The sequence below is a fragment of the Myripristis murdjan genome, chromosome 5, assembly GCF_902150065.1.
Source record: "Myripristis murdjan chromosome 5, fMyrMur1.1, whole genome shotgun sequence".
Classification (NCBI taxonomy): domain Eukaryota; kingdom Metazoa; phylum Chordata; class Actinopteri; order Holocentriformes; family Holocentridae; genus Myripristis; species Myripristis murdjan.
The window spans coordinates 16278674-16291380 of NC_043984.1; the positions used below are offsets into that span (position 1 = coordinate 16278674).

The following is a 12707-nucleotide window of genomic DNA, read 5'->3' on the forward strand; positions in this document are numbered from 1 at the left end:
GGATCTTTCATTTTTTGCATCCCCATTCGTGTTTATTACGTTCACAAAATGCAGTTGTTACTAAAGTATGAACAAATGTGACTCAAAAGAGGATAAAATAAGGAAGTGGTGGTTGTACTTTTTTTATGCAAACCACTCAATTTTCACAGTATAACTGTTTAAGTGAGAAAGTGGATCCAGATTTAAATTCTGTGTTTTACGGACCACCAGCTCTAATTTTTCATTCAAAAATCTTTATTTTGAAAATTTGGTGGTCACTGTAAAAAAAAAAAAAAAAAGTGTGACCACTGTATTCTTGTTTGTAAGTTGTTCATATTTTAGTTAGAGCTATGTTTTTGATTGGCATTATTTTCAACCTATTATCAACCATTATTTCCAACCGCATGAATGGAGAGGCGAAAAGCAGAAGATCTGTCTTCTAAAGCAGAGTGCCAGAATATATAGATTTAAATTATGCTAAAGCATATATAGAGGCACATGTGTTACTAAACTTGCATGTCACTTTAACGGTCAAAAACCGTCATTAGGAAAACTCAAGAATCTTTTTTTTTTTTTTTTTTTTTAATTGAGAGAACAGTAATGTCTTAAAACGACTGACCATATCTTGCAGGATGTATGTGTGTGTCTGTGTGTGCATGGTTGTGTGACTCTTGGGCATGAAAAATTACCCCGCACTGCACTGTGACCTCCACACTGCTACCCTTTGTGTTAGTCCTGAGTGATGAGGAAGAAAGAGAAAGCAGGCATTCCCAGAGGCCTTGGCCGTGTTTGAGCATCGATAGCTTTATGAACACGTCCTGCCATTCTTGCTTATTTACAACATGAGCTTTCATTTACCAAAGAGCTGAACAATAAAACAATAAAGGAGCACAGTGTGGAAAAGCAACCCTCAATATGACCCGTTGTCCCTGAAGACAAGCTAAGGGGAGGATGTGAGAGCACACTACAGTTAGAAATCGGGGTTTGCTGCTCAGCTCAGCACAGTGCAGAGAAAGTCTTGAGTGTCCCATGAGTATTCATTTATATGAAGTGTCTCCCTTTTTTTCGTTTTTTTAATGGGCGCTGGGGTGCCCAGAATGAAGGAAGGAGCAATAATTGCTGTGCTGCCAAATGCCCCAATTAGTGCTCAGATTAATGAGAATATTTCTCTTTAACATCGTCACCTGTCTGACATCAAAAAAGATATCTCTTTTTTTTTTTTGCATATCATTCTGTTGTTTTTCTATGCACCACTCATTAAATTGCCTTGCGTAACACGCCCCAATCTTTATGACTCATCTGTCTGTGGAGACAGATATTTTGGAAATGCCGTTGATAGAAATTGTCTTTTTCGGAGGCTCAGGCATTTTTGTCTTGTTCTTCAGGGAGATTGAGTACCATGGGTAAAGAGGACGTGTAAAGCTTGTGTTTTTGTGCATCTAATTGCTGCAGTGAACATTTGGAGCTGGTTTGGATTGGGGAGAGAGTATTGTGATAGATAGTCTGTCAGCTTTGCAGTTTTCACAGTGGAAGCTCTGTATCATTTGGATGATTGGAATCACTATAATGAGAAAAAAGGGGAGGGTCAGGGATGGTGATAAGAAAATAGAGTCTGAACACATAATAAGGTAGTAGGAAGGCAATTTAACACTAATGGTACTGAGGGGGCTCAACAAAAGGAAAATATAAGCAAAACTGTTATCTGCAATATTAAACTGAATCAACATACGTTTCTTTCTGTGCTCCTTTTGCTCTGTCTCTCTCTCCTCTGTCTGTCTGACTCTGTCTTTCTAGGTGTCGGGGCAGCGGTGTCGCTGTGTAGTGGGCAGTATCCTGAGCGAGGGAGAAAGCAAGCCCAGTGAGGAGCTGCTGAAGTGCTATGAGAAATCTGGCTTTAGTATCTTCTCTTTTCCAGAAGTGACACATGTGGTCACTGCCTCCTTCCCCCATAGGACGCTTTTTTCCAGCTTCCTAGGGGTAAGAAGAGTCTACCCACGTCTGGAGCACTACATCAAGGTATTACGCTCTTTGGACTGCCTGCTACCATTGTCAGTTCCCTGACTTGTCATTTGTATTGTACTACACATAATCCCCAGTCTCTTTCTTTTCTTGTCTATTTTCCTTTTCGCTTAGAATTGAAAAAGTTAAACCCAATCAAACAACTACAAAAATGAGGGGACATGAACAAGATATTAAAGGGTAGGTTTGGTATTTTTTAGTACTGAAAATGTTGATACTTATCATGTATAACTATACATGACACAACCTCACTGCTAGTTTTAGTGACAAGAAACTTGCCACTTAGCTGCAGCTTCTGGGTAGCTTTCAACACAGTCCGATGGGACACTGGTCTTTGGCCTAAAAAAACATTAGAAATGACATTTTTGAAAACAGGAAACTCGCAGCCCAGTCGGATACAAATTAAAATCGCTCACCCAAAAATGGTTGCAGATGATGCATTCTAAGAATTTTTATTAATTCATTTATGATAATATATTGCCTTACATACATCCGCACAGTTGTTCTGCTAACTAGGCTAATGCTGTATTCATGGGACCTCAGACCCTTGATTTTCTGTCTTGAAAATATCCAACCTGTGACATCATGGCGACCACGGTGTCAGCTCAAGAAAAATGACTGCTCTTTTCTCTCGTATTCCCCATGGAGGAAAATTCAGTTTCATCTTCTGGTGAGCTTTCATTTATTCCGATCTGACATCCTGCATCATGTTGTTGCAAGATGGAAAATTACACGACAGCAGTTCCTAGTTCCGAGTTCAAGTAAATGCAGCATTAGCTGACACGTGGTGGATGTACACAAGGTGATGTGTTTTGTGTAAATGCAAAGCAAAACTCGCAATATAGTACCGTTTGCAACTATTTTTGGTGGTGGACAATTTAACGATGTATCTGTCTGTGCTGCTCAGTTTTGTGTTTTCAAAAGGGACATTTCTAATGTTTTTTTGAGACTGAAACCAGTGCTCTGTTGGAGAGTCGTAAATGTCTTGTCACTGAGGCAGGTTGTGCTATGTCCGGTTAAGGATGATGGGTATAAACATTTTACTACAGCCTGGGTTGACAAACGTAGAGCCTATCCTTTAATCACTGTGCGTCACAGTGGATATCCATCATCCCAGTCTTCCACCCATCACACAGTCATCCAGTGGGCCTTAAAGTATTCTCAGAAGGTATTTTGGCTGCATTTTTATTCAGTACACAGAGCACCACAGAAGGACAGTTGTTCCCATCCTGAGGGATTTTGAGGTAATTCTGTGGGGTCAAAAAGTGATTTCTGAGATAAGAAAAGAGCAAATTATTTTTGTTTCATATTTTTTCCCTCTACTTTTTTTTCTTGTGAAATACTGAACGGTTTACTGCCTTTAGGCCTCCTGTGATAATGACTCAAATGAAACAGCCTGAGAAGGGAAACTAATTGTTTGGTTGAACCGTTCAGCACTCTGCACATTCAGCCTGTGATGGAGGTCATGAGCTGGCATTGTTTCGTTTCAGGTGTCGTGAGCCCAAAAAGGTTGAGTGCCACTGCTGTCGGACGGACTTTACAGCAGAGAGTAGATATTGTGGGCTTGTAACATTTATGTTCCGTTGTTCATTTTGTCCTTGGCCGTCACTGAAACCTTTTTCCATTTCAGAATACAAACGCTTCTGAATGATATTTCGAAAAAACTGAACAAGTTGTTCAGTCTTTATGTTGGAAATAGGAATGGGGGAATAAATAACCACAATGAGCCACAGCCTATCTGCTTATTTTAGTGGAGGATAAAAGGGAGGGAGGCAGGAAAGAGAACGTGTGAGTGCGTGTGAGAAAGAATGAATCATTGCTAAGTTTGAAGTGGGCTTACATCTACATCGAACCCTATGATCTTCACATGCACAGTTCAGTCATATGTAGACAGAAAGAAAGTTAGAATTTACTTTGTGGAAAAGCTGAACAACACCTTCTTTACCCATTCCCAGGAGGAAGAGGGGGGGTGTTGGGGGTGGGGTAGCACAGCAGGACAAGACACATATAGATGGGAAACAGATGGAAATTATAAAATTCGTTGTTAGGCACTGAAGGGGCTGGAGAAGGAAAGGGAAAGCAAACAAAAGCAACTTGGACAGAGAGAGAGAGAGAACAATCTGCGCTCATTTTGCACTTAATAACAAATGTCACTCTCACTGAGTGCTGCTTGAGGGATGCTGGGAAAGTGAGTCATTGTCATGGGCAAAGACTGTTGTTGATATACTTTAATTATGCAGCGCGGTAGCACAGGTGGCAACACCATGGGTTGTCTCAGACTCTCTGCTTGGTTTGGAGAAATATGTGTATGCTTCCTCTCTGGCTGGCACTACCATCTGCTTGGCCAGTATTTAAGCCTGGCTGCAGTCCAGTGGCACTTAACCTGGCACAGAGGTCGGCCATCAGTGCAGCCAACCAGGTGTCAATCTCCTTCACCTTCAGTATTTAATCTTACGACGGCTTTTGCTTTTGAACTTCCTACAGACATGTTGCAGTGTTGAGAACAAAATCCTACATTTCAGGTCTTTCATGTAGACATTATTTGCTCTTTGCTGTTTGTGTATGCCGTGTTATTTTGATTATTGGATTCTGTCAATAAAATACATGGAGTTACCTCTTGTATGATGATTGGGCTAACTTGCCACAGTGCGTTTTACCAGTGCAAGAAGTGTTTTGCTGACGATAGATCTTATGTTAATTCTCCATTCTTTGTACCATAAATGGTTACAGATAATATTGTGTTTCAAAGTATCTGGCTCATGTCCATACTGAGGCTCCTCTGGCAGAAGGCAGGACTAGATGGCAGAATGTTTTTGTTTCCTCTGCCAAGGAGGTTATGTTTTCGTGCCCGTCAGCAGGATATCTCAAAAACGTACAAAGGGATTTTCTGTGAAATTTGGAAAGATAGGCTGTCGGCCAAAAAGCAAGTTGACCAGTGGTCCTTGTGGTGATCCTGACATGGGATTTCTGCAGAGACACACTTGTGTGTTTTAACCATCAAATGACAGAGAGGGGGAGACTTGATTCCAAATCCTTGGGGGAATTTTACAGGGTTGAGAAATCGATTTCTCTTCAAAATCAAGTGAGCACAGTGACGTATTTGGGTGTAACAGAAAATCGGATGATTATTTGCAGCTGTTTTCTTCGGATTCTTTAGGTACATTAGCAAAGTCCTGTTGTACTGTAATGTGGTGTTTCATTATTGGAAGGGAGCCATTTAACACAGCTGTACTTTCCTGTAGATCAGAGGCATTTTTATTTGGTCTCAAACCATTTTATATAACAGTTGAGGCCAACTTTGTCCTGAAGCATCTCTGTCACGTGCTTTCCTTACTGCTGCTCGCACCTTTACAGGAATAACCCGAGAGGCAGCTTTGCCCTCCGAAGGCAGATAATGGAATTGTAATATCAGTGAATGGATTCATATCAAATATTCTAAGAGTGACAAGCACAATACTCTCTCAAGCTATTCCACCCAGGCTTTATAGAGTGATCTAAAAATATACTGCGTGGTCTATGAAAATAACCGAGACATGACTTTCTTTCGATGCATTTCATACAGCCTGGTGGAGCCATACAAGCATGAAACGTTGCATACATTTTAGTTAGTTATTAATACCAAGTGACAGAATGCCCAGTGAAGAGGATATGCACACTGGTAAGACTTCCGTTGTCATAAAGGCATGAGGAGGGTATCTCCATGGAAACAATTCAAGTTAAAAAAAATAAAATAAAATTAACAGTACTCAGAAGCATCAGTTTCATAACTAATATCACACTAGTGCTCAACGAATGCTATAATACACTGAAACTATAATTAAACTATACTGAAACCGTAATAACAACTAATCTGAAACTTAACATACCAAACTTAGACTGAAATGTAACTAAAACTAAACTGAAGTTGAAAAAACAAATGTTTCAGTGTCCTCAATATTTGTTTTTATGAATCTTTCTTTTTGTTTATGGATGTCAATATTTTTAAAGTAATATTCTAAATAATTAATAGCACTCGTTGTCTAAATGGATTCAGACAGCGGGAGCATTCGTAAATGCTTCCCTCATTGTGAAACCAAAGCATGTCGGTGATGGCTGACACTTAGACTGTCCCATGTGGTGAGACCTTTTCAGACAAGCTCATCAGCATTTAGCATGCTTAGTTTGTCATGGCAGAATGATTTCTGTCTGTCAGGCACTTTGAGTGGCTGCCCCATGGTTTGGCTTGATATTTGCCTACTCAGACCATCGACCGGCCCCGATGTTTTTCTTCTGTATTTCAGGCTTTTTAGTGGTGGGCTACATCACAGATGCCTTGGCATCTTGAGATTTAATTTGAGCGAGGTGGCCAGGACTGCGGACTGGATTGGGAACTGGGGCCGGATAATAGTATTGCTGACATTCACAGAGATGTAAGGGTTTGTGAAAGACAGACGATGGAACATTTGTTTGCTTGAGGGCACTGAAATTTCTTGCCAGCGCAGAGTTTTGGGCTGATTATAAATATGAAGTTGTCCTTTGTTCCTTTGAAATGTCTTTCTTTTTTTTTTTTCTTTTTTTTTTTTTTTTAAACCAGCTGTCACTCATGATGAGGTGATCATGCAATATATCTCATCAAGATTGGCCACAGAAAGGCTTCATTTTTAGGGACACAGTGCTCATTAGCCGAGGCTACATGGGTAAGGGTGAAGCGAGGCACTGCACAGCTGCTAGTCCGCAGGGCCTGTCGAACATGAAGACTTTTAGCAAACAGTGACGTGCATTCAGAAAGGTCAGAAAAGGTCATGGGGTGTATGTGCTGCAAAAGGTAATGGAGCTAATCTCATGTGGTGGAAAATTTAGAAGGAAAGCCTTGGTTTGGTTTTTTACACACTGGGTTTTTTAGATTCAGAACCAAAAGGTGAGAATCTATTTTTTTTTTTTTTTTTCAAGAAACAGAGGGGCCTGTATAGTCGCTCAGATAATTCTCTACCTTCAGAGAGGTTAACCTAGACTTTCGACCCTTTTCAAACGACTGTGGATGTTTCTATTCTGTGGATGAACTATTCATTAGGCCACAATTATTAGGCCCAATATCTTCCCTTTGGATAAAAAAGTAATTAGCTTTTCTATGGAAGAATGGCGTAGAATAGTAAATTACAGTTATCAAATGTTTTCTCTATCAATGGTAACTGCGGAATTTGCCCAACTTAATCACTTTCCCTCCAGGGATCAATATAGTTCAACTTAGCTAAATGATTATATTTTCTCAATACTCAGTGTGACTTTCCTCTCAAGAGCAAATAGTACAGACTAATATTACAATATTTCATCTGAAATAGGAACCAGACAGATATCGTGCCTGTGGCTGAATATTTGTTGAGAGGCTGGATTTCTGTCAATATAAAATACATTTGTTCTGTTTTCTTTCTTTATCCCCTGAATTGATTATTTCTCTGATGCTGTATGAACTGCTCTTGTGTAGCAAGCCTCAGAAATATCCTCATTATCCTTCCTAATCCCATTTTCTGACTCCCTCCTGTTGTTTTGTAATCAAAACAACAGGCAATGTTTGATTTTATGTTTAGCCAGTGAATTAAAGTAACAAATAACAATACAGATTCATTGGGGAGAGACTAAATGCCCTTGCTGGGCCTGCATACCCGCCCTGCTCTGCCTCTGATTGGCGAGTACTATTTGCCTTTGCTGGTTAAGTTGGGTAAGCTTAGGGTTAGGGTTGAGTTAGGGTTAAGGTTAACCAATCAGAGACAGAGTAGGGGCGGGTCTTCCCAATCGGCAAACTGGGTATGCAGGCCCAGCAAGGGCATTTAGCCTGTCCTGGCTTCTTTTACTGTTTCATCTAATTTAATACACCTTAAAGGAAAAGCAGTGCAATCCGAATTTTTTATCTCTACATTGGGGAGTACTTGGTCTTTACATAGATTTTACTTGCAGATTTGATTTGATCATGTCTTTGCCCATGTTTCAGCATGCTTCCGTGTCTTGAGTGTATGTCATGTGTGATGTGTGCAGCCTTGCTTAGCTGGCTTGGCCACATTTATCTGCCATCAGCTGAACCTGTGAGGTCCACTCACCAGGGTCTCAATGGAGTTTACCCGTCAGATGCTCAGACTTGAGTTTTATCTTCAAGCAGCTGGGAATCTGGATTTGTTCGTGTTAAATGTCACATCTGCATATGATTGATCTGATCCAAAATTTATTCTGTTCCACTGTTGCTCTGAATCAAGATCAGGCAGCAGCAGTGTGATAACAATCAGAGGAGGCTAGATCTTTTTGGATTCAAGAAAAATTGTTTTGTTCTAGTCACTATCTTCATTTACAAGCAAATGCATAAAATTAGTGCTGTTTAATTTGATGTAATTAGCCTGACATGCCTTTTACACAGTTTATTGTGCATGGTGGAATCAGCTAATTTGATTGTCATATTACCTGAGGTGTTGATTCAATGAAAATAATCTCATAAAGCAAATGACTGGAGGAGCTGTAGCCCTGTAAATAATAGCCGTTTTGATACTAGTCTAACAGCTTCTATAAGCTTCCTCAAACTTACAGGGATGTGTTCATTATTCAGCAACTTGCAGTGACACATCCATTATTGGACATATCCCTGCCTGACACATTTCTCACTTTCTCTCGCAGAAGTTGACCAGGTGATTTGTAGTGCATTCTGGGCAAGAACAACACTGAGAGTGCAGCCTGAAGCTGCAGAAATTTTTAGCATCGCCGAGCCAGCAGCCAGCCGGAGAGATTTCTTAAGCCACAAAAACAACCGTGTGAACAAATAAAACAGATGCTATAGTCTTAGCTATGTGTTGCTGTAGCTGAAGTTGCTACAGCCTTGGAATAATCAGGATAAGGACATCCTTCACTCGGTGTATTGTCAAGAATAATAGATTTACTTTGCTTCCTATTTTTGTATGTTCTTGCCTGGATTACATCAAAGGGGATGTGTTTCTGTAGAGCGCCAACTTCAGCTTTTGTTCCAAATAATTCGAAGTGACAGCATATGGAGAATCAAATATTGTATAGGAGTTCCTTTCAGATTTTCACTTTTAAAAAATCTAAATATGTGTGTGCGAGTGTGAAACTTTTCTGAATCCTTAGAGGAGTCTCTATGATATGGCATGTGTATAATCCACCAAGCAATACTTAGAAAAAAAAATCAGCTTCGTATATAGGTTTTATGTGGCTAATGACAGACAGATTGACTGTCTGACTGATTGAATGACCTGAATTTGGCTCCCGATTACCTTGTCTTGCACTGAGGAAGAGAAAATGAAGATGTTTCCCTTGTCAGAATACTACTTCCTTCATAAACTGCATAATCTCTTCTCTGTCTTAGTCTCTGTCACCATTTCAGAATAATATTTACTCAAGGTGTATATGGTGTAGTGTCTTATATGAATTTCTGGACAGTAGTCACTGCCAGTGTTGCAGTTATTTCACGTTTGCCATGATTTCTAAGTTAGCTTCTTTTAAAAACTCATGAACTCTTGATAACTTGATTTTTTCAGGTGGTGTCTTGTAGCTTTGAATCTTTTAAGTTAAAGTTGAAAGTTTTTACTTACTTTGCAATCATTAAATCATTTCACGTCTTAACTAATAATAATGCAGAGACAGAAAAGAAGTATGGTGGCCAAACACTTGGGGAGCTCTGTGTACTAGTTAACAAGTCACAGTGAGCACCTTTCTCCTCCCAACCTCTGCACCCTGTAACCAAAAAGAGGGACTGTGAGAAATCCTAAACTAATTATGTGTTCTTTAAATAGTCAGTGCTTCTGTGTTGGTTAAGATACAATCATCTTCTCTAAGGATCTAAGGATGTAGATTGCCAAACTCTTCAAATGAACTTGGCCTCCTGGAATGAGTGAATTATTCACGTCCCAGACAGGGGTCCTGCCTGCAGTGTTTTTGAAAAAGTTAGCAGATCTTTTCCTTCAATTTGGCAAATGATTCAGCAGACTTTATATAACTAAGTCTTTCTCTTTTCAAAGAAATTTAGGATTCAGACAAGATCAGAAAAGATATTGAAAGGAACAGAAATCACAAGAATCTCATTTTAATTAAACTTGGGATAACAACAGTTTAATTCAACTTGGAACTTTTTTCTCTCGCTGACCTCGTTTATCTTTTAGTCCTGTTGTTCAGTCTCATCAGTTCTGGTGTGCCATGCTGTGTCACTGCCACAGAGGAGCATTACCACACTGCCAGAACATAAGGATTTCGAGCACTTGCCTGCAAGGCTGACAGAATGAAATTCCTACCAGTAGGGACACATTATTACAAGCCCAATTTAGATAATGTCATACTCACATTTATTGAGAGAGATCTGCACTAGTTACACAGGGTTACATACACAACAAGTTTGTATTATTTTGTATATCTCATAATTTATCTCAAGATCAAAAGTTTAACAAGATAACTAAAAGGCTTAAATGTCTGCCAGTGCTGAAGAATTGCGCAACTTGCAGCCTCAATTACAAAGCTCAAGCCTTAAAGGTTTATATTTATTTATTATATTCTGTTTTTACAGCACGTAAATCATTGCCGCATTTGATATTGGCTGCAGCAGGACAACACTGATCCAGATCCTTCAGGAATGGAACCAGTGAAACATTTGGATGATATAAATACACAGAAAGATCAGAGCTAAATTAGAGTAGAATTTTTGGAATGCATGCCGAAACATTCTTGAACTAGTCGAATTCGCTGCCAACATATTTTGTGATTGCATAGATTAACATGGAGCAGCCAAAGAGAAGGAAACTGAGCTCTGTGGCATCTTTTGTTCATAATACCTGTTCCATCAATGACACACACACACACACACACACACACACACACACAAACACACAGGCATGTCTTTGTCTCTGTTATTGGCCAAAATAGTCCAACAATTTAGTAGCTTCTTTGTTGAGATAGAAATGCAAATTAAATGGATTTGCTCCAGTGTCCTCTTGAGGGATTTTCTGAAAAGCAATCCAAGAGGCAATTTTGAACCACTCAAGTATGAGTCCAACTGCGGGGTGGGGGCACCTAACCGAGGTGCAGGGGTTTCGGACCTCTGTGATTTAGCTGCAGAAAATGGTAAAGATAAAAAAGAGGCTTAAGACTTAACAGCTTTACTCAGCTCAGTGACTTTCAAAAACTTTGGCTGGCCTCCTTGTTCATTTGTCAGGGCTGAATAAATCTGTGTAAAGAGTGTTGTTACTTAAATGACACCTTGATTGTGTGCACTGGCAGCAGCTGCTGGTCACAGTTTTGTATAGGATTGTCGGTCATTATGCCCTTAGCCCTGTGGAACGTCTCTCTGCTCCAGTGGACTTTGAAAAGAACAGCAAAGCACTAAAGGAGCTGTAGGGATAATGGAGTTGCTCCAAAACCACCAAGTGAAGGAATGTACGATGTATAAACCGAAAAATCTCTTGCACTGTTGCAGGAAATTTTAATTTTTTTAAAAAAATATTTTGACACCCAATGGGAACATGAGGTGAAAAGCATAACAGAGGTAGAAAAGCAACATTGATACTGGTTTCAAGCATAGCAGTAAGAGAGGCAAAAGAAGGAAAATGGAGCCAGTGGGAAGAATGAGCTGTTAGGTCTCATGGAGTTGTCTCCTCCATAATCTTACAGATTACTGTCATTAAGACACCGGCTACAGGAAGCAGTAAGATGTTACTTCAGACCCTGTATTATATGCTCTGTGTTGCTGCAATACTGACTCGGTTGTACTGATTGTTTCACACTTTAAAGCAGTTTTAGAGCAGAACCTTGCAATAAAAATGGCAAAAAGACAGAAAACGTCTTTGCCACGTCATTCCAGTACAGTAGTCAGTGTTCTAATATATTTTATATTTACACCCCTAAACATCTGAATGCTCAGGAGCAATACACTTTTGGGGATTGTTTTCAAAAGGCAGGATAAAATAACATGGCACTATTATTAGTAAGTGAGATATACTGCATAGTCTAATGGTCACTTTATCTGCAACTGTGACAGTCCACAGCGTTTAGCATCACAATTTAGCCTGGTGAACTTCTCGACAGCTTAAGCAGATTTCAAATAATGAATGTTCACTGTGTAACTTCCTCGCTGCTTTCCTCTTCTGCTGGAAATATTATGCAAGAGGAGCCTTCATGTCATCTTCAGTAAGCCATGTGGACGCCATTCTGAACTCAAACATGCCTCAGCAAATATAACCAGATTGACCCCAAGAAGAGAACTGAACTGAAGAACAAGAGAAAACACTGAACCCTCGTGTTTCTTATCGGCACGTGATCTACAAGGTCAGTCTTGCCCGTCGTATGAATGTGCCTGTCACAGATGTGCATGGACAATGAAGCCTCTTGTCTGGTTATGGTTCATCACACAGTGTCAGAAACATCTCAACAGTTTGAATCCTATGTGTGTTTGATGAAAAAAACCTCAAACCCCCAGTTTAATAGTGCTTGTTTAGTTGTTGTTGATCATGCATAGCATTTATTACTTGGGTTGATGCAGTGTAGTTACCTCTAAGTAGAGTGATCAGATGAGGATGGGTGAAATTCGGGACAGAGGAGTTGGGAGTGGGTGTGGTCATGTGGGCGCAGTTGGCGTAACAGTAAAACACATGGAAGTCAAAACTCAGCACTATTTTTTTATTTTTGTTCATGAAGTCAATTGTCTGTTATTAAGAAAAAGTAACACAATGACTGTGTTTTATCTGAAAGTG

At 39.8% G+C, this 12707-nt stretch overlaps 1 protein-coding gene across 1 annotated transcript in view; it reads left to right on the forward strand.

The window, feature by feature from the left end:
• The window catches only part of tex264b (testis expressed 264, ER-phagy receptor b), a 37563-nt gene that overhangs the window by 6081 nt on the left and 18775 nt on the right, over positions 1–12707 (forward strand). The window contains exon 2 of the mRNA XM_030050588.1: positions 1774–1995. Coding sequence (XP_029906448.1) covers positions 1774–1995 — 222 coding nt within the window. The remainder of the gene's footprint in view (positions 1–1773; positions 1996–12707) is intronic.